General features: G+C 36.1%; 1 protein-coding gene across 1 annotated transcript in view; it reads right to left on the reverse strand.

Annotated features, from left to right (window-relative positions):
* The window catches only part of LOC149084914 (gamma-aminobutyric acid receptor subunit beta-like), a 295,218-nt gene that overhangs the window by 159,129 nt on the left and 113,491 nt on the right, over positions 1 to 22,598 (reverse strand). Inside the window, exon 3 of the mRNA XM_089232655.1 lies at positions 22,036 to 22,103. Coding sequence (XP_089088781.1) covers positions 22,036 to 22,103 — 68 coding nt within the window. The remainder of the gene's footprint in view (positions 1 to 22,035; positions 22,104 to 22,598) is intronic.

The raw sequence follows: 22,598 nt of genomic DNA on the forward strand, positions 1-22,598 counted from the left end.
TAAATATGGTTGTCATTTGAGAATGAATAAATAGCTTCTCGATTACTCTCTTCAACGGCTATATCACAGCCATACCTTATGAGAGATTTCGAAGCCTCCCATCTATCGACTGTGTAGGAGAGGAGAACATTCTCCAAAAGACTTGATTACACAGGCCCGAACAGAATCCTAGTCATTATCGGTGATGGCATCGGTCATATTCATTTACGAAAGCCAGCTATTAGCTTTTCAGTGAATCCACAACCGTGTATCTCAGTTTGGGAATCCACCAAGCTTAATGGACGCATTTTGTAGAAGATCAAATGACCAAGTTCCTAGGGAATGTATCGCTGCGTTTTCTATATCGATACATAGTTTTGCAATTCACAAAATGTTTGACTCTGGATATGGATGCACCCTAACTAGGCAGAACTAATTGATCGTGTCTAACTAATTGGGATGACGTACAATTCGTTGAATATAGATTAGTGAAGAATTATTTTGGGCTGAAACATTTGTAATTTGTTCGAGATTCTTCTGGACATATCTCAAACTCTAATGGATACACTCTTCAAAAAATTCCTCAAGTCTTGAAAAGTAAGACATTTTGTCCTATTGTTACTCTGTAGACATTCGATTTTAACTAATACAAGCATGTACTAGCCTCTAAAAAGGCTGGCTCATCAACTGAGGAGCTTCTTTTCAAAAGGGAACATTTCCACTTTTGCTAAATTTACGGTAGAAGTAAAAAAAAACGCTGCTTTACAAAATTATAAAATAGTCCAACAGATAGCATATAGTATTAGTAGGGGAATATTCAAATACCATGTTTCTTGATCAACTTTCAAGGGAGTTATCTACATTTGAATTTTAGAAATGTTCCGTTTTGAAATAAAATTCTAGTGGAAATGTTACCTTTTGTTTAAAATTACAGCTGGTGACATTTCTGAAAAATTGAAAATTTCTACCTCACCTATTGATTCCAGAAAGTTTTAATTAGCCCAGGAAAGTACCTTTTCTGTATCCTCGCCATTAACATGAGAAACACAATAATTCTGCAGTGGGCCTCCCATAACGGACACTCCCATAATCGGACACCTCCATTAAGGGACAAAATTTTGAATAACATCGACGGGACTCAATGTATGTTAATATCCATTTACGGACACTCCTCGTTAGTGGACAAAATTTGGGTCCCATGGGTGTCCGTTATTGATAGGTGAAAAATACCGAAGTGTATGAAAAAGGTGGATATGTTCCCTTTTGATAGAAACTGCAAACATTGCATCGTAATTTTTACCAAAAATATTCCCGTTTGAATAGTCCCGGTTGCATAATCTGACAGAGATTATCCTAAAGATACCGTTAGGCCGTTAGGGATAAGCCGTTAAAAAGTGAATTTAGGAAAAAAATGGAAATGTTTCCTTTTGAAAATAAACACCTCAATTGCAAACAATGTTGAACTAAACGGAATAGAAGTGAATCATTTTTTCCGCAGCTCAAGGGACCTCTATGAATCTGAAAGACTAATTACAAGGAATGTTATTCTCTGATCAGCTGATTACGGAACGACTAAAATCTCACATTTAAAGATGTAATCCTAGTTCATAAAAAGTTAACAAAAGTTGTACAAGGTGGTTATTATTAATTCGATCCTGTTCAGACCTACGTAGCACCTATTCTGGTTGACGCTTTTAGTTGAAATTGGTATACGCGTTATATATATGGACCATGGAGAAAGAAAAATGCAATAAAAAACATTAGACATTAGTTCAAATTTTCTACACCACCAGGTGAGACAGTACCGTATAAGGAACAAGAGAGACACAAATTTAAAATCTAAAACTTAATAAGTGATTAATATATATCACAACATCTTTACTATGTCCATTCCATTTATTTTAATCACATGTTCAAATGTGAGTCTTGAGGAGTGCTCTTCTCAAAGGCCTAATAGGTGTTCCCTCACGAGTGCCAATTTCCACAGAATCAAATCATTCCTGTCATATAAGTACAAAAACGTTTAGAGATTACTGCCTTCATGCAAGGTGGTGAAACACCCCATATCGGCCAACAAGTAATGAAAATGATTCGTGCTCACTTTGGAAATGTTTTGGCAATTTCCAGAAGCTTTCTGAATGCCTGGCCTTTCTAGTCCTCGGGACTTGAATTCAAAAACTTCTGGTGAGGGCGAATACCTTAAATATCATGTCTATGGAAGCAAACGAACTCTGCCGCAATTGGAAGCAAACATAACACACCATTTCACTGTAATTCTTCCAGAAGACATAACAATATATATATCATATATATCTTCAAGTCTTTTTGCCTCGGAATGCTATGTTTGTTTACATTTGCATAAAAGATACTTACAAACGATATCTGAAAATTTCTCGATAATCTGTGAAAAGCGTTAATTAATTTTATAATACGTCTAAGGGTGGAATAAAAACTGAAATTTCTTTCCAGAAGTTTATGGGTGTCGGTTGGTGGCCCTCTAACGGTTACTGGCAGTTGGTTTAGTTGTTTGTAGTGTCCCACATCTTCTTGTCATCTGCAACAACTCGTACTCAGTACCACAATGAACGACCAAGAAGTACACGAATCCGTTGCACAACGCATTATTATAAAATTTCTGGCTAATAAAATTGCCTGAAATTTTGAGGAAGCTCTATGCAAAGTCCAGAAGAGAAAAACGCTCCAAAATAGAAGTGTATGTGATTGGTATGATTTTTTTTTATTTGATGTCATCGAAAATGAGCCCCACCATCGCCGAGCATCACTGCAAAAACATTTGTGTTCTTTGTGAAATTATTGAAGTAGATAGCCGCATACAAATATCCAAAATATAATCAACAGCTGGTACAGTATTAGTTATGGGACAGCTTAATCCATCATTGGATTCTGAAGTACCGAATAGTGTCTACTAGGTGAATTCTTCGTATCATTCGTCTACACGGCAATGCAAGGCACCACAATGCTAAATTAACAACTGAATAGTTGAAGGCGGTTCTTCTCTCAGCTCTGAAACACCGTCTCTACAGTCCGAATTTATTCCTCACGACTACTACTTGTTTCGAACGCTTAATAAGCACAGCTATCCGACAGTGATGCAGGAGTAGAGGAGCACTTGCGCATTTAGCTGAGCACACACATAACTCTTATTTATTTGAGGAAAGGATTAAAAAAACTGCCAATCCGTTGGGAAAAATGTATTTCAAAATGTAGAAGTTATGTCGTCCCCTTCATGCCAGAAGCCCGAATGTGCAATGTCCTTGGAAAGAAAAAGAATGTGCGAAATGACGTTTGAATGCTTACTCTACCCATGTTACTACGGGTGATGGGAAAAACTTCAACACAGGTGATATTACACACCAATACAAACAATTTTCATCCAAAAATGCATGGTCTAACATGAAACGCAAACGCGCTAGCGCGTTCCGGAACGGCCGCTCCACAAACGTAGAAGTGGCATTCCTGTTGAAATTTATCGGGAGAAAAACAACACCCCGTGCATGCAAACGTTTGCGGAGCGGCCGTTTCCAAACGCTCTAGCGCGTTTGCGTTTCATGTTAGACCATGCATTCTTTGATGACAATTGTTTGTATCGGTGTGTATTATCAGCTCTTGAAGTTTTTTTCCATTTTTTCTGAAGTTTCTGAATCACCCCTGCATATGAAAGTTATTTTCCTAAAATGTTTTGTAACATGCGTTCCAATAGGGATACACATTTGCGTTTCAGACAAACTTAGCAAAACAAAGTATCCAAGCAGATGATAAAAAAGGAGAAATTTGCAGCTTCGTGCTTCTGGCATAAGATGCGTTATTCTTCTACTTTTTTTATTCCCTGGAAAAAAAAATATTATAAAGAATCCAGTTCATATTTGATTTGCCCTCGTACGACACAATAAACGGAAACTCACAGAAAAAAAAAGTGTGCAAATATTGTGGTGTTTGCGTAGTTCCAGGCGACGAAAATAAATATAATAAATATATTTTTTCTTTCTCATCTGTATATTAAATTATTTACATACATGCAACTACAATTATGCTAGTGATTTTGTTTCAAAGAGGAAAAGGGATAAATAAAATCTATGTGACGCTAATAACAAAGTTTGTTTTGGCAGCCGTCGTTTTCCTACGGTTGCAGTATTGATTTCCAGTTCATTCACTTAAGAGTAGACAGGAACAGAAACACCGTATAGGTAGTTCATGAGCGCAACAGCCGACAGCCAAAGCAGTAATCGCAACTTGCCAATCGTTTTAATTGTTTCTTTTTCCTCCGTTGTTGTTAAGAAAAAAAATAATTTTAAGACATTCTTCGAAGAAATAATGGAAAAATAAAATTAAACGAGAATGTTTTTTTTTTTTGCTCGTGTTTGTGACAGTCCACATCGCAGAAAATGCTAGTCAACAACAACACCTCTTGACCATCTTTCGGTTGAGTGGTCTTTCCAGCAAAGCATCCAGTCAACCGTGTACTTCGCTTCCTTATCTGTTAACCTTCCGCTCGCTAGTAAATTGTGGAATAGTCCCCAAAGGATTTCTTAGAACCTCAAATGTATTTGTCCGTGGGAGGATAGAAGGAGTACGTGATAGAAAGGAGGGGAAAAAAAAACAACAACAACACAATAATAATAAACCTAGTGTATAAGAGATAAAGAGCGAAAGTAATAGGAAGGTTGAGCAAAGGTATAAAAGTACAAAAGGATCCTTCTCTTCTCGCTGATCCCAAAGAAATGAGCATCTCGCTCGCACACATATACACAACTGGTAGCGGCAGACGCCGACGCCACTGACAGCGGAAAAATAAACACTACCAGAAAAAAAAAAAGCACTAACACACACAAAAAGTACACGAGCAAATAAAAGAGAATAAGACGAGAGAAGAAAAACAGTGACGTTAGTGACGTCACGCAGTAACGAAAAATGTGCATATAAGCACATACATTCATGCATAACATGGAGAACATACCGTTCGTTCTCCTCAACATCGGTGAGTAAAGAACATGGGAGAGAAAAAAAAAATCTTTCATCGATCAGATGAAGAAATGAATGATAATAATAATAATAATAAAATACGGGACAGCGATGAATATGCGATTCACCACAAACATTTGCTTATTTTATCGCTACCATCTTGTTCCCGACCATCCGACATCCATTCCACCAGTATTTTTTTTTTCATTCCCACGTATAAAGAACAGTTAAATATTTTATCTCCCATCAGAAAACGCATATGATCGACGTACTTACGGATTATAATAACCAAATCATTATAGAAAAAGGGGAAAAAAACCGTGATATTAGCAAAAAAAAAAATCGTATTCCAGTCTCTTTTAGTTCCAAAAATTATATTTACAAAAAAAAAGTTTTTTTTTTTTAAATTTTGTCTTCTAAAAAAAAAGTTCCAAAAACAAAAATTCCAAAAAAGTCATTAAAAATTGTTTCACGTCGTGTCCGAAGTATTGTCGATAACAAAAGCGAATAACCTGATTTTTATAAAAAAAAGTCTTGTATTTCTGCCTTTGAAACAATTTAATCTTAAAAAAATTCAATTTTTTTTTTCTATTGTCATCTCAGTATCTAATAAGCGACTCGTGTTATAATCGTGTAAGAAAATTTATTTGAAAAATAAGTATATAAATGAAATGATAGAAAGATATAATTTCGAAGCTTAAAAATGTTGTTTTGCTGGAATGAAATATACAAATACAAATACAAATACAACGCCACAACAGGCAAAATGCCCACCGAGGTGGCTGATAAAAAGATGCCCATAAGGATGCCAGCATAAGGTGCATAAGGTGAATATACAGGGTGTCCTGTAAGTGTTAGCACGGCCTTTATGTCATCAATTGTCTGCCGTAGAAGTATGATTCCAGTTCAAAAAAAAAATGCTCAACAGGTGCTCAAAAAGCACCCGTACCAGTTTTGAGAGTGAAAATAGTGTTTAACAAAATGAAAAAAATATGTCAATTTTTATACGGTCATCCTGTGGTCGAGCTTTCAGTTAGAAAGTCGCTGCCGTAAATCTCCTGAGGTCAAGAAAAACATTTCGTGTTTATAAGAGCAATATTCACAGAGATATTCGAATTCGGAAAACGGTGGAAATTTGGGAAAGGACAGCGTTAAATGCGGGTGAAACCGTTTTTTTTCGCATTCAACGCTATTCTTTGTCGAATTTCCTCCGAATTCGAATATCACTGTGAATATTGCACTTAGAAGTATGACATTTTTTTTTTGTTGGCATCTGAGGACAGACAGGGCAACAACTTTCGAAGTGAAAGTTTGAGCACGGGGTGAACGTTTAAAAATTTAGATTTTTCTTTATTTTCTTACACACTGTATTTTCACTCTAAAAACTGGTACAGGATAATTTTTGAACCCCTGTTGAGCATTTTTTTAAACTGAAATCATACCTCTACGACGGACGGTTGATGAGATAAAGGGCACATTAGGACTTACAGGACACCCCCTATATTACGATAAATATGATTAATCGGTTATTATACATAGTAACCAGTTTTTATACATACTTACCAATCGTTTTGGTAAGTTTTATAAATGTATCATTTTTATCAGCGAATATTCATAATTCCCGACATCCATTCCAATGCTCCTTTTTCTATTCCCATGTAAAGAACAGTTACATATTTTATCTCCCTATCAGAAAATGCACATGACGTACTTACGAATTAGAATAACCAAAGCATTAGAAAAAGGAATAAAAAACGTGTTATATTTGAAAATAAGAACTTTTTTTTAAAAAATCTAATGTCTCGTTTAGGTCCAAAAAAATATTGAAAAATCTGAAAAAAGTGGGAAAAGCCATTAAAAAAAGTTTCTCGCCGTGTCCGAAGTATTGTCGATAACAAAAGCGAATAACGTGATTTTAAAAAAAAAGTTTTGTATTTCTTGTCTTTGGAACAATTTAGTCTTAAAAAATTTCAATTTTTTTTCCTATTGTCGTCTCAGCATCTAATAACCGACTCGTGTGTAAAAAAATTTATTTAAAAATAAATATAAATAATAATAGAAACATATATTCTCGAAAATTAAAATTTAAAAATTATGTTTTGCTGAAATGAAACCATGTATATGTTACGGTAAATGCGATTAAACGGTTACTATATATAATTACCAAATTATTACCTTTACTTACCTTTCGTCTTGGTAAGTTTGATAAAGGTATCACTCTTAACGGCAAATATGGATAATACCGGACATCCATCCCAGCTCTATTTTTTTTTTATTGTATATATGTACAATGCACATAAGAATGCTTATGATTGTCTTATTACAAGTATGGATAGCTTCTCGATTTACCATGTTACCCGATTTAAACATGTTATCGTATTTCTTTTTAAACGTGTCATTTGTGTTATAATTTACTACCCCCGGAGGTAAGCTATTCCATTTATTCACAACCCTATTAGAGAAAAATTCCCTGCGACACAATAACCTAGAATTGTTACCAATTGGTACTGGTATCCCTTTGTAATAGCAGTCGATTGACGTGTACTAATAATTCATGGTCCATTCTATCCATCCCGTTGAAAATTTTGAACACTTCGATCATATCTCCCCAACTGCTGCGTTCATCCAATGTAAACATATTAAAAAAAAAATCTCTCTTCCCCTTGTGCCAACAAGGACACGCGTAGCTCTTCTCTGCGCCCCTTCAACCAAGTCTACGTACCTCTGCAGGTATGGTCTCCAAAATCTTACAGCATACTCCAGTCCAAGACGAACTAAGCCTCGGAAAAGCGGAAAAATTACAAAGAAAACGTGAAGAGATCTTTTTGAGAATGAAACCGAGCATTCTATTCGCTTTTTTAACCATCGCTGCACAATGTTCAGAAAAACTGAGCCGCTCGTCAATGAGAATTCCCAAATAGGTCACCCTAGTTGCATCCGGAATAGTGACACCATTCAACTCGTAAGAGAACCGTGGGTTGTTCGAACCAAAATGAGCGACCATGCACTTATCTACGCTAAACGTCATGCTCCATTCATTTGCCCATGCTGCAATCCTGTTTAAGTTGGTCTGGAGCAACTCCCTATCGTTTTGACTCCCGATTACCCCCATTAGCTTCACGTCATCTGCGAATTTGCTAGCAATCCCATCGATACCCTGATCGAGTTTATCGATAAAAAGTGAAAAACGTATGGGGCCCAGGACACTTCCTTGAGGAACTCTACTAGTGACGCCTGTCCAATCAGAGAATTCCCCGTTCACCATAACCCGTTGCGATCTATCTGTCAACCACGATTCTATCCAATTCAGCAAGTTGCCCCAATCTCGTGTAAACGCTTCAAGAGTTTACCATGTTGGACCCGATCGAATGCCTTCTGGAAATCAAGGTGAAAAACATCTACATTTTAGCTCTTATCCAAAGCCTTAGTCACGTGATCATAGAAGCAAAGGAGGCTAGTTACACATGACTTCCTCTTCCTAAACCCATGCTGATTATCCGACCAATACGCTATTCTCGTCTAGCCATTTCACCAATTGCTTTTTTATAATAATTTCCAAAATTTTCGAGAGGGAGCTCGTCAAACTTTCTGGACGATAATTGGGCGCAGCCTCTCTACTACCAATTCATTAGCACATTCCCTGATGACCCTAGGATAGATACCGTCTGGTCTTGGTGCTTTGCTCGCACATACATTTTTTTAGAAGATTTAGGGACTCCACATCTTCCTTTTGAATATCGTTGAGGATTTTGTTACTCCATGCAACACCCGTACATTGAATATCGTATTCTGTATTAAAACCCGACGCGAAAAAGTCATTGAAAGCACTATACATACCTATACACTCTCTACCTTAGACCCTCCTATCTAGAGGCGGGCAACTGTCCCCTTACATCCATTATTGGCGTATTTAAAAAATGATTTTGATAAAGAACAGTTACATATTTTATTTCTCGTCAGAAAATGCATATGGTCGACGTACTTACGAATTAGAATAACCAAAGCTTTAGAAAAAGGAAAAAAAATGTTTTGTATTACAGTCTCTTTTAATCTCCCAAAAAATATTGAAAAATGTGAAAAAAGTTTAACGTTATGTCCGCAGTATTGTCGATAACAAAAGCGAATAACCCCATTAAAAAAAAATTGTATTTCTGCTTTTGAAATAATTTAGCCTTAACAAAAACTCAATTTTATTGTCGTCTCAACAGTTAACAGCCGACTTGCATTATAATCGTGTAAGAAAATGGATTTAAAAAATAAGTATAAAAATAACAAAAATATAAATTCTTGAAGGTCAAAATCTAAAAATTATGTTTTGCTAAGATGAAACCATGTATATAAACCAAGGCTATATAAACCCATTTCACATTCACTCTCTCCTACTTATCAAACAAAGAACGAGGTCTGTATTTAAATAACCCGACAACGATGAATGACGATGAGCTAATTAGCATAACGAAATTTGCATAACAATTCAAAACGATGGTACGTTACTGGCTGGAAATGAACTAGGCAGAAAAGGGGATGTGGGGAAATACCATCTATATAGGCAAGTCGAAAGAGTCGGAATAACTCTCGACGAATGTTATAGTAGAAATTGTTTGACTGAATCCTTTGCACAAGCCCATTTTGGTTAACGACCATGAATAACTTAGTGTGCAAGGCACTTTAATATCTACACCAGCATCCCATGCATCACTATAACCAGTGAGATCTTTAATGTGGATCGCAATATTTTTTCCTAGAAAACGATTTCAATTCCAGAGGATGAAAAATAAAAATATGAGAGAGAGAGAGAGAGAGGAGAGAAGAGCCTGTTTGCGATATTTCAAAAAGCAGGAATAGAGAAATGGCAATTTCGTTTCTACTTGTTTTCTGTTTTAAACCATCGCACCTATCTCGCAACAGCAGCTTACAATCGCTGAAAATATTGCAGGTTTCGTCGAAACGTCATGTTCGATAATAAAAGAAAGAATCCTATGCGAGTTTCCAGAACACTTATACATAAACATACATTTTATAAATATAAATTTTCTCCACGTTTTTAATATTATTTGAAATTTTATTTATTTTTGTATCGAGTATTTTTCCTTTTGAGTTTCTTTATCGCCTATCGTATTCACGAAGTAAAATGCAAAAGTTTACCAGTGTTTCGGAACTTGGTAAATATTGTTCATTTTGTATGTATACGTATTTGGTTCAGAAGCTACAATTTGATGTTTCTCGATCATTTATGAGCAATAGCGTTAAATCACAAACATAATCAAATTATATTTATGCTTTTAGTGATGAGATAGTTCTCCAACTTGCCAAGCGTTTTTATTTTTCTATGGGAAAGATTTCATTCTACCATTCGTTTACCTGAAGATTAATGACTTCTGCGCATAACTATTACTGTTCCACAACAAACGGTGCAGCAATATATGAAACTCAAAATTAATCACATTTTCGCAGATTCGTAAAATATAACTGGGACCTCAATAATGGAATAAAGCCGAATTATACTTTTGATTAACGGTACTAGATTCAAACAGCATTAAACACACAGATTTCCGCCACAATTCCCATTGCCATACATATTGGTTTTGGAATCAAAATAGATACATTTTGAAGCACGTTTAAGCACTACCAGCCTATTTACACGCTATTCAAATAGAGTTTTATTAAACGAAAAAAATGCTGTAACTTCAACAAGTTCATTCGGAAGTTTAGGCATTGAAAATGGTAAAAATAGGCAGGCAAAATGCACTAAAAATACTTAAAATAGGCATTTCTAATTAATGTAAAATGGAGAAAAATAGTAAAAACTAAGATAATTAACTTATGAGCAACCTGGTGCTGGACGTGTTGCTCTCAATTACGTGTCATTTCTACATCATTCGGAATCTTCTCTTCACGCGCTTAACCCTGGTCTATCTCGCCATGGAAAAATCAGCTGTCATTGTAACATGAATGGGTAAATTGTGTAGAAGAACGGTGATATTTAAGTTTTCATTTCAAAGCAGTAAAAAATACAAAGTTCATTATCCTATTACAAATTAAAAATTATACGAACGTTAAATTTTATTCATAAATAATCATTTTTTAAGAATTTTATTGAATTTTTCGTGAAAACGATTTTATAAAGTATCCTAAATATGTTAGAACTTAATATTAGAATCAACCGTTCACAAAATCAAACTGTGAAATATTTGTAACAAGCATATATCTTCATGTATTTTCTTCAAGCTTAAGAATTTCCATTTTTGTTTCGCTGGAATCAGATTTTTTCTCAGGTTTATATTTTAAGAACCTTTTAGCATAAGAAAATATTTCGCTAAGATGCTGATAACATTCTCTGTGTGCGTCGCGTAATATAATATTTCTTTCTACTTTTCGATGTTGTATTTTCTTTCGCATGTAAGCGGAATTTCGAAAAGTGTTTTAAATTTTTTTAGAACTAGTAAGTGCCTTCTGTGCCTGCATATTCAGTTGTTCTCTGCTTTTTTCTCTTCTTATTTTCAATTTTACTTTTTGTTGCCATTACCGAGACATGGTATTTTATCCATAGAGGGAAAAAGAATTGGAATAAATACGCTTAAAATGACGGTTTGGTCTTACAAGTAGTTTTTGTTTTCCCCAAGAAACGTGACACTGTAGATAAAAATATTCACAATTTACAAAAATGCGCAGCACGATCATAGTCGAATACCACGAGGCCTTAATCCTTGAATCATGTCGTTCTTTCCCTAGACTAGAAACTCATATCATATATCATAAACTGAAAACATATACCATTATTGTTCTAACCCAGGGGTGGCCATCCCGCGCCACAAATGGCACGCTATGGTATCAGAAGTGGCATGGGAACGCTTTTTCAAAAGTTAAAGAAATACTATTCGATTTTTTAATCAAAGAATTTATTTCCATTTTTTAAACAATCCTATTCTTATGAACGACGATGGTCTGGTAGGCTGCCAAATCTATATTTTGTATGGTAGGCACTCTTAAAATAATAAGTATGTGATGGCATTTTCTATTAAAATACAAATACAAAGGTGACAACAGGCATATTGGCCAACGAGGTGGCTGAAAAAATTATGCCCATAAAATATATGGATGTAAAGTATAACCAAAGAACCCAATATAAAAGCATATATCACCAAAAAATAATGATATTAATATACGATAATAATAAAATACATTGCGCATGAGCTGGTCAATAGTCTTCACTTGTTAACTAAGAGAAGACCCTTCAATTGCTTCATTATGAGAACTTGAAGGAATCGACTAGGAGTAAAGGCGAATGGTCCAATCCGCACCTTCTCGTGGTGCAGCTCATAAGTAGACATGTTTAACACGTGGTAAACGGACGCGAATGGACTTCCTCCAGCCCGCACTAGCCAGCGAGGATTACGGACGAAAAACCTCTAAAAAAATCATGAAATTTATCTATAAACTAAGGTCCCCCAGTCCATAGCAGTCCGAGTGTCCCTGGTTACGGCACCGACCAGAAAGGCACAAAGACAGAGGTTGCTAAGAATCTATGGGTTGGACCAGGCTGCCATAAGATGATGACCTTGGCCACGTATAACGCACGATCTCTTTCATCAGAAAATCATTTACAGGAGATGGAAGAAGAACTGGAAAGAATAAATTGAGACATCTTAGACATCTGTGAAGTAAGAAGAAAAGGAGAGGAGAAAATCGAACTCTTGCCAGTGGACATGTATTTCACTACAGAGGAAGAGATAATGAAAGAACTAGCGGAGTGGGATTTCTTATATTCATAAAAAGTGGAAAATTCACATTGTTGAGTTATATAGCATATCTGATAGAGTTGCAAAGTTGGTTATGCAAATATCAAGCAAATACCGGACACAGATTATTCAAGTCTATGCACCAACAAGAAGCTATTCTGATGAAGAAATATGAGACTTTTATGAAGAATTAGACGAGATGAATAGTAAATGAAACAATCATATATCAAAATAATAATGGGTAATTTCAATGCTAGAATTGGAGAGAGAAGAAATGGTAAAAGCTCAGTCGGAAGTCACGGCTATACGGTGTACGAAACGACAGAGAAAACTGTCAGGCAGAGACTCTTGGAATTTACAGAAAGCAAACAGTTATGCACCATAAAATCGTTCTTTGAGAAGAAACACCAAAGAAAGTGGACGTGGAGATGCCCAACTAGAACAACAAGCGAGATCAACTACTGTACATCCTATCTAATAAGAAGCATATGATACAAGACTGCAGTGTTCTCAACAACTTCAATACAGGAAGCCATCGTCGACTGGTGAGATGTAGAATAATGCTCAACACTAAAATGGAAAGAGCAAAACTTATCAAAAATACAAAAACTGTCATCGATATGACAAATCTTCAAGAGCATCGATATAAATAACAGTTAGAACGCACGAACCGAATTGATTTTTTATATCATACCACTGAACACGGACAAGATATCACCACGATGAACAGAATTTTAACCACTGCCCTAAAAGAAGTAGCAAAAGAAATCACTGGGGAAAAAGAAATCAAACCGATGAAGAAAATAACTGAAGAAACAAAGAAACTGATAAAACACCGGAGAGAATTTCATATTAAGAAGGATGACCCTAAATCAAAAGTGGAACATGCAGAACTTTGTAAGTCGGTACGAAAGCGGATTACAATAGCTGACAGAAAGTTCAATTGCGATTTTGTAAAGAAAGCACTGGAAGATAACAGGAGCTTAGAATCAGTAAAACAAAAACTGTGTTGGAAGAAAGGAAATTCCTTCACCAAAAAGAGAAGATGGAACCATCACAAAAGATAGAAATGATATTATTAGTATTGTTGAGAAATTTTATAGTACTGTGTATAAACGTGAAGAAGGGTGTCCTAAAAGGCGTCCAAAAACAAGATGGATCGACGAGATCCGAAACGTGGCTGGAGTCAACTGCATGGCGGAAGCTTCAGGCCAAGTAAAATGGAAAAATTTAGAGGAAGCCTTCATCCAGCAGTGGGTAGAAAATGGATGATGATGATGGTGACGACGACGACGATGACACTGCCCATAAAATGATTATGGTTGTTCAGTGTTCAATGCATTTCTGTTCGTTTTTCATCTTTCGCCATAGTTGCTGGACATCCCATACGTACGAGGCATGGGGAACCATGCATTGTATAATAAAATTACATTGTATGTCTCTATGAATTCTTGGGGGGAGGGAAAGGAAGCGGATAAGCGCTTTCACAAAGTTTACTGGAGGGGGATAAACACCCCGAGTCCTCAGGTTCCGGTGTCTAAATATGACTTATATGCTCAGATATTTACATCATATTGGTTGAATACAAAATTTCATTTCAAAATAAACGCTAGATACGTCCATAGTTTGGGAACGCCTTGAAATCTGTAAAAGATGTAAGCCGGGACGCAACTAGTCTTCTCGGTGTCTCTACCCTACATGGTGTAGGTAAGACGAACTTCTACCGATATACGTACATATACAATCAGCATTGCGATAATAATTTATGACTCAAAAGAAAAACAATTTAGAACACGGATGTTCTATATTATTACTCAAACGAAATATTATTATTATTACTTATTGTTTTTCCTTTTCCCTTTTTTTGCTAATCATCATTACACACTATTTCATTGCATACTTCAGATTCACCAATAAATATCAATATCTGTGCACATCATGACTTATCAACCTATTTGTTTAGGTAATATATTATTCTGTTTTCTTTTCCCTCCCCATTTTTGTGTTTATAATTCCTTTTTTTCTCGTTAGCTTTTCATTTTTATCGATGTATTATATACAGGGTGTTCTGTTAATGGACAGACAAACTCAGAGGGTTGTTATTAGACATCAAGAGGAACAAAAATTGCGATGGAACATGTTGTCGCTAACCACGTTGAGAGGGTGAAAATCGCGAAAAACGGATGCAGATTTTGACGTCACGCTGAAACAATAAAAAGTACAATAATAACTACAAAAATATTTATTTGATTAATTATTACAAGAGTTGTTGAAGTGGCGGCAGCCGACGTCATTCCAGAGTCTACAACGATGTAAAAAAAAAAAACCGGACGCACTCGAAGATACCCGGTATGCTTTTGATGTCCCTTTCGTCGTCCGCAGAGCGTGATCTTACCCCAGCGCATGTGTTTCGCGACGCTGTTTGCGTCAGATATGATGAGCGAACCCACGAACGCATTCAGCGATCAACTGACATCCACCTTTCGTCTTCTCTAATTCAGAGCCTGCATGCTTTTTTCGCGATTTTCACCCTCTCATCGTGGTTTGTGACACGTGGTTTCTTCGCAATTTTTGTTCCTCTTGATGCCTACTTACAAACCTCTGAGTTTGTTGGTCCATTAACAGAACACCCTGTATATAAATTATATCCTGATTCAACTATTGAAAATGACTGTCTGCTTATGAAATTTGTGTGTCCACCAGTATGGATCCTATAGGATCTCTTGATGGATTTTTTTGTTTGATTTATATGTTTTGTACCAATATAATAATTATAATAAAATTACATTTAAAAAAATCGAACAAGTGATGAATTTTTGCCAAAATAATAGGACAGCGGAACAATATTTTGGAGGAACCGAGAGAATGCTCGTGTCCCGTAAAAATGGGGCGTAAAATTCGAAGAGTGGCACGCTATCAAGAATAAGTTTGATTGAGGCATGCGACGTGGAAAAACGTTGGCCACCGCCGTTTTAGATCATTTTGTTCTAATACGCTTATTAACCAACGACCAGAACTCTAGTCATGAAACTGATTTGATCTCACACACACAGTTGTTGATTCTCTAAAACATTTTTGCATAGAGTTTCGTTAAAACGATTTATATCAATCAACTGAACAATTGAAACGCTTAATTATCACATCACTACTCAACATTTCCTGCTAATCTGAAAGTTTTTTAGCACGATTTTTTTAGTCATTCGGAAACGACCTTAAAGTCTAGCCCCGTGGTCTCTGGGATAGACAAATTCGAATAAAATCGTCACGAATACTATGTGTATGGTAGGAAGCTTGTACAACGTGACTTTTCGCTGTCCATTCTTTGTTACAAGTACCTCCGAGCAATTTTTACAAGAGGCATGTGCTATGATAAGAGTCTATGATAAGCTATGATAAGAGTCTGATGTTTAATTCTTCAAGAGACAACGAAAATCCCGCATTTCCATTTTTTTTTTACCTTAAAGCGAATGCTTCATAGTTTACAAAACGCTATAACCCAAGTTACAAAGCCTCAGATAATACTGCTATAACCGAATATTTTTTGTAACATTAGCTATTTGATAATCACTTACAAAACATGTAAAACTGTTTTTAAGGGGGTTGGTGTACGATCTTGGCTTCCATGCCTATGGGAAAAATCTCCTTCCTTTAAGGAATATTAAAAAAAAATTTCTATTCACTTTAGGCACTCAATTTTTTTCTCAAATACTACAGATATTTTTCATACAATTTAACACGAGCTTTTAGGATTTTAATTGCTGGTTATTTTTTTTATCGAATTTCAACTTCAACAACATGCAACTTTTTCAAAAATCACCTAAATTAACCCATATTTTGCGCCATAATAAATTTAATTCAAAATATCCTTTGTTAAAGTATGTAACGCTATAGTGTTGAGAAACACACATAGTTTCAAGACATTTGAATGGGTGGTGCTCGAAAAAATATTCCTTATCTAACAAAAAACGTAGTTTCGAGAAAAAAAACATTTTAGTGGAAAACATTAGCATATATAATGCCTGCCGGCAGTTGATATTAAAATATTTAAAACATATTTCTAGTACAGGTAGAAAAAAAAACTTCAACACTGTTAGACGCAGAAAATTTAATAGTATTTGATAATTGAAAACTTTGAAAATGTGTGTTTTGGGAAATTTGTTTGCACCCATCCCCCATAAATTACACTCTTCCGTTGTCATGAATTTGTATATATATATATATATATATATATAATTTCGTAATTTTGTATAATATTCTTAAATATATACATATATTTACGAAATATTGAATGGGTAAAAATGAATATATATATATATATTAAATTTTATCCATTCAATATTTCGTTGTCCGTTGTCTATACTAACTTTTACTAGCATTTACCAGAATAGTTAAATTTTTTTCTTAACTCCTTGGTAATTTTTTTTCTATAATTGTTCATATACTTTGTACTTGTACAAAATGATAGTGATAATAATAAAATTTGATTTTTTTTGAATCACTCGTTATAATTATATTCTTATTATAAGTCGTATATTCGTTATATCGTACCTTTACTTCACTTATTTGTTTTTGTTTGGGAAATATTCCTGCAGTGATTTTTGTGTTTGCATATTTCAAGATTATTTCAACCAAAAATATTTCCATCAGATTTTAATTGAGTAAGAAGGTAAAAATAGCTTAAAAAAGTAGAGTAGGATGTGTCATAGTCACGGCCGCAAGTTTTGGCGTAAATACGTTCTTAAGGCCCACCTTTTCGTGGTAGGTACTGAACTAAACTAAACGAACCAATCACTACCAGACTCTGTCACAACAGCAATATTAACTCTGTACCACGGAGGTTACGATCGTGCCGGAAAATGTCCAACTTGAAATCCGGTTGCGTAAGCAAGAAAGAAAAAGAAAAAAACAGAAAATAATAATATATATAAAATGATAGAAAAAAAAAATATAGGGCTGGCTGTGGGCTCTTGGCCTACTTTCTTGTACAGACAGTGGGCTTTTAGCATCTTTTCCCTTTCCGCCTTGTGGTATTAGCGGATCATGGGTCTCGGCTTCTTTTGCTGTTATGTCGTGTGAGCTTGTCGGCTCTTTTATTGGGCTAACTGGTGTGGTGCTCTTTTCCCATTTCTTAGATTTTATATTCACGTGGGTTGCCTGTTGCGGGTTCACTGGTTCGGAGGCAGATGGTTCGTTATCTTCTGACTCCGACGAGATAGATATCTCCGTGTATTGGCACCTAGTAGATAGCCTCGTCGAGCGCTTTAGTGGTGCCAGTTCTTGTTGCATGCATCTGCTCGACTTCCTATCTCTCTGGACCCATACATATACCTGGCTTTTTCTGAGTTATTAGAAATGAAACAAGATCTGCCAAATTTGTCGTCAGATTAGGTATGTAAAGAATATTCTTTGTCCAGGCTACGGTGCACTTCTCGTCTGATGCTTTTCTCTCTTTCTTCCTTTTCCTCTCCCTTCTCCATTTATTCATCTGGTATCTGACTCTCGGTAGTATCACATATGTTGACCGCACTGGCTTGTCGGCGGTATCCCATGCTTGCTGCCACTCTTCCGTCATATCTCTCCATAGGGTCGCTTTGGTTGTCGAGTGGGAGAGGAGTACATTGCCTATAGTCGTTCTATCTCTTGTTGCCTCCTCGGCACATCTGTGGGCCTCCTCATTGCCCCACAGGACACCATGCGCTTTGATTCAATGCACTAGCAACTTTCTGACCTTTCTGACCGTTCTGTTTTTAGTCAAGGGATTATTTATCGCCATCAGACTTAAGAGACTATCTGGCCTTACATGCACCAAATTTTTTAGTGTGGCCGCATCCCTTGAGCCAGGTTTTCCTAGTAGCAGGTTCTACAGCGCGCGCAGCGTAAAAACGCTGATTGGTCAAAAAAACCTGAATTTCAGGTTTTTAACAAATCAGCGTTTTCACGCTGCACACGGCGCAAAAGTTGTACTCCTAGGAAAACCCGGCTTTAAGGGCTTGTTGCAACGCTAGTAGCTCCGCTTGGAAGGCAAGGTTCTCTACTCATAGCTTGCACTTCCAAATCTTAAGAATGACATGTGGTGCTGTGCGTATACAGGCTACTCCTGTTGAGCCCTCTCCACCTTGGAGCCGTCCGTGTAGTACTTTATTTCTTGCGGTGTGGGGTTCGTCTAGTTTAGCTGCAACTGATATCAAGTTTGTGTCTTGGATGGATGGGTTGACCACTCAACATAGTGGTTCTCGTACTGATCTGGTTGGAGGGTCTCTTTTCCGACTATGGCTCTGCGTATCTCAGCAGCCTGGGCACTCTTGCTTCGTGATCAAGTCTCAGCCTAGAATGACCTGCAACGCGTTCGACAGAGTCGCTCTGTAGGCTTTGGCTATATATAAAAGATGAACTTCTGGATTAAATCGATTTTGGACCAAAATTGGTGCTTGGGTCTTGAAAACCATATGGCTGCGCCGTAGTGTTCTGCTGTGTTCTGTTAGAGAGTTCGTCTTATTTGTGGGAGGCTCCACTGGTAGCCCGCAGTTCCCCTGTGGTAAGTACTGACATAATTAAATTGGTAGCATCGGATTTGTCCTTGAAATAGCTAACAGATGACACCAATGTATTTATTTGCGTTGGGAACTTCTCGAGATATAACGTAAAACAATTTCGTTACGAATGTGCGCCGTGTGTCTGGTGTCCAGACCAAAATACGTATTTAAATCCGTAGCGTATCATCGTCTTTGTTTTTTTTTGGGGGGGGGGCGATACCATTGTCTACTATTTGCGCTGTGAAGCTGCTGAGATATAGCGGAAAACAATGTCGTTACGAATACGGACCGCGGATCTGGTGTCAAGACCGGAAGAGATATTAAAACCATTTCATTTTCATACCGTGCACCGCCCAGGCTCTATCGACAATTGGCAATGTTAATTTCAGCCATTGCATCTCGTGAGGGGCTGGGCGGTGTCGGGTGCTCATTATTATGCATATATAAATTACAAGTGTATTATATGCGCAACAATAAAAAGCATTAAAAAAATTGTAAATAGCAATAAATTTACAAAAATACAAAACAGCACTCGGATATCCCCGCCATGTGAACAGAAAACTTATTCAGCGCCGGCTGTGTGCTTTTCAGCCGTGTCTTCATATTGCCCGACCGGCCCAGTTGCCGGCCAACGGGAATTTGTGTTGCAGGCTCCCAGTGGAGTCCGCAGCGCTCAGCTCAGCTTTTGCTACCATATTTCGGAGTTGCCGACTGGCCCAGGTGTCGGCTAACGGGACTTTGTGTTGCGGGCTCCCAGTTGAGCCGTAGCACTCGGTTGCGCTTTCACCACCATGTTTCGGAGTTCCCGAACGGCCCAGATAACAACCAAAGGAACTTTGTGCTGCGGGCTCCCAGTTGAGTTTTGCTGCCATAATCCTCTGCTTTTGCCAGCGGCAGGCGCCGAATGTCTTTGGTTCTGGTATTAAAACTAAAGTAGCATCATTGGATGTATGTGAAAACTGCCTATCAAACGCCACCATTAACTTCTGCGTGCGTTGTGACTCACTCGAGATATAGCGTAAAACAATTTCGTTACGAAATCAGTGGGCCCTGAGCTTGGTACCCGAACCGGAAGAAGTATTAAACTCAAAGTAGCATCATTGGATTTGTCTCAACAAGACCTAACCGCAGACATACAAAATACTGATATATTCTGAATACTCTTTGAGATATGAGCGTAAGGGGGTTCCTCTACCATTTAAACATAGTAAAAACTTTCTTATCTTGAAATATTATTAAAAATAATATTTATCCATTGATTTTCTTCAAACTTTTACCAAATATATTTCATTGTATATGATATATTATGCTTGTACAGAAGTTTGCATATTACCAATACTGCATTTTTTACAAATTTTCAAAAAATGCATCAAAAACACCTTGCGGGGACGATGATTGCATGAAATCAATAAAATTGAATAAAAATAAACAAAACTCTCCACCCAATAAAATGATGAGAAAAATTGAGATTTATAGACTCAATTTTATTCAAAATTAAATTTTAAAGATTTTTAAAATAAATAACTTTATAACCCAAGTATTCATGAATAGATCTCAAATCTTTTTTGATATCTTACGGACTAAACTTTTTTTTTTTTCAATTTCATTAATGTCATGATATTTTGTCAAGCGAAAGCGGCTTTTAATGCATTTTTTTGTGAAAATTTATAAAAAATTTTGTATTGAAGATATGTAAAATTTTGTGCTTGCACACATAAGACATAGCATACACATTCAAATATATGTGGTGAAAATGTGAACTAAATCAAGAGATAAATATTAATTTTTAATAATATTTTTACATAAGAAAGTTTTCTACCATGTTAAAAGTTAGGGGGGGGGGGGCTTTATTTATTTTGTCAAGCAACTTTTATCGAATGCACCCAGTATCATCACATGTTTTAAAAGACATATTCACGTGAAAATGATTCTAAAACGGGACGATAACATTCGTAATTTGCAAAGGAAGGCATGCCGGTTTTCCAACCTTCTACCCGTTATGAATGTAAAGTTTATTTCTCAGACAGGATCCAATCTAGGAGGCACCGTTTCAAATGGATCTATATGTCAGCTGGTGCTGGAATTTGCATGCAGTTACAACGACCTCAGCTTCCGTGATTTCGCAAAGGCGTAAACGCCTCGCTGTCGCCATGGTACCCTACGGCACAACAACGAAAGCTGCTTTTCAAAGCAAAGCAAGCACACACACACACTCACACACTCATACCACACAATTCCTGTGCAACCGAAGACACCACTGAAATCTCCTACCAACCCGCTCGACCTACGACGAAATGAATATTTCATTCTTCACGGGATTTCCCGTAGCAAAATATTAATGGATCGTGGTGTTGCAAGTGCTGTTGCTGCTTCAACTTTCGATCAGTCTAAATTAATTGAATGAGTATATCAGACAGTTTCTATTTTATTTTTGTGGAAATTGAGAAAAAAAGAGAAGAGAGGAAAACCTCCAGGGAACAGGGCTTATGGCTAGTAAAATATGAAATAAAAATAATTTTCAGAATAGAAAATGTTGAGCTTATAGGGTAATCGATCCTGTTACGCGTTTGGAAATTTCTGAATATTAATAAAACGGCAGCCACGGCAGCTCTTGTTTTTTTCGTTACATGCGAATGATCCAAAAATATTAATTCTCTTATTCTATTTACAAACTACAAGGGTGTATTTTTATTACGAATCACTCTCATGGTTTGTAGAAAAAATTATTTAAAAAAAATCTCTTCAAATAATTAAATAATTTGGAAAATTTTAGGTTTGTAACAAGAAAATATTCGTATTCTTACCATTTGCACTTCACTGACGGAACTAATGCTGAGAATGTACATGGTGACTCCAACAACAACAGGTGGACCTTAAAACATAGAAGAAATAATTTAGAGTAACAATTATTAAAACTCGGTGAAAATTTAAAAAAATATATTTTCTTTTCACATCTACGTCATTAAAATGCCATTCAAATCTCTATAATTGGTACATATTTTTTTTCCTTTCTATACATGATTTTTTATCGTATAATTTTAAATTTATTATGCTTATATAATCTTGTTTTCCATGGTACTTTAACACCATATATATTCCACCAAATTTTATTTAAAATTTACTTCATTATTTTCTACGGATTAAAACACGATAAAATAATTTTATTTGTATAAGACCGAGATTACACTATAAAAGTTTGATTCAAGTTATTTTATAAAACTTGAAAAATTCAACCAATAACATCATCAGTTGCATTTTCTCGAATGTAACCGATATGCTTATTGATTGGACTTTTCAAGTTTTATAAAACAGCTTTCATCAAACTTTTATAGTGTAATCTCGGTCTAATATATGTATCAAGAGGTCT

Source organism: Pholcus phalangioides, unplaced genomic scaffold (assembly GCF_987345545.1).
Source record: "Pholcus phalangioides strain wild (caught in Gottingen) unplaced genomic scaffold, Ppha-v1.0 ptg000007l_1, whole genome shotgun sequence".
Taxonomy (NCBI): domain Eukaryota; kingdom Metazoa; phylum Arthropoda; class Arachnida; order Araneae; family Pholcidae; genus Pholcus; species Pholcus phalangioides.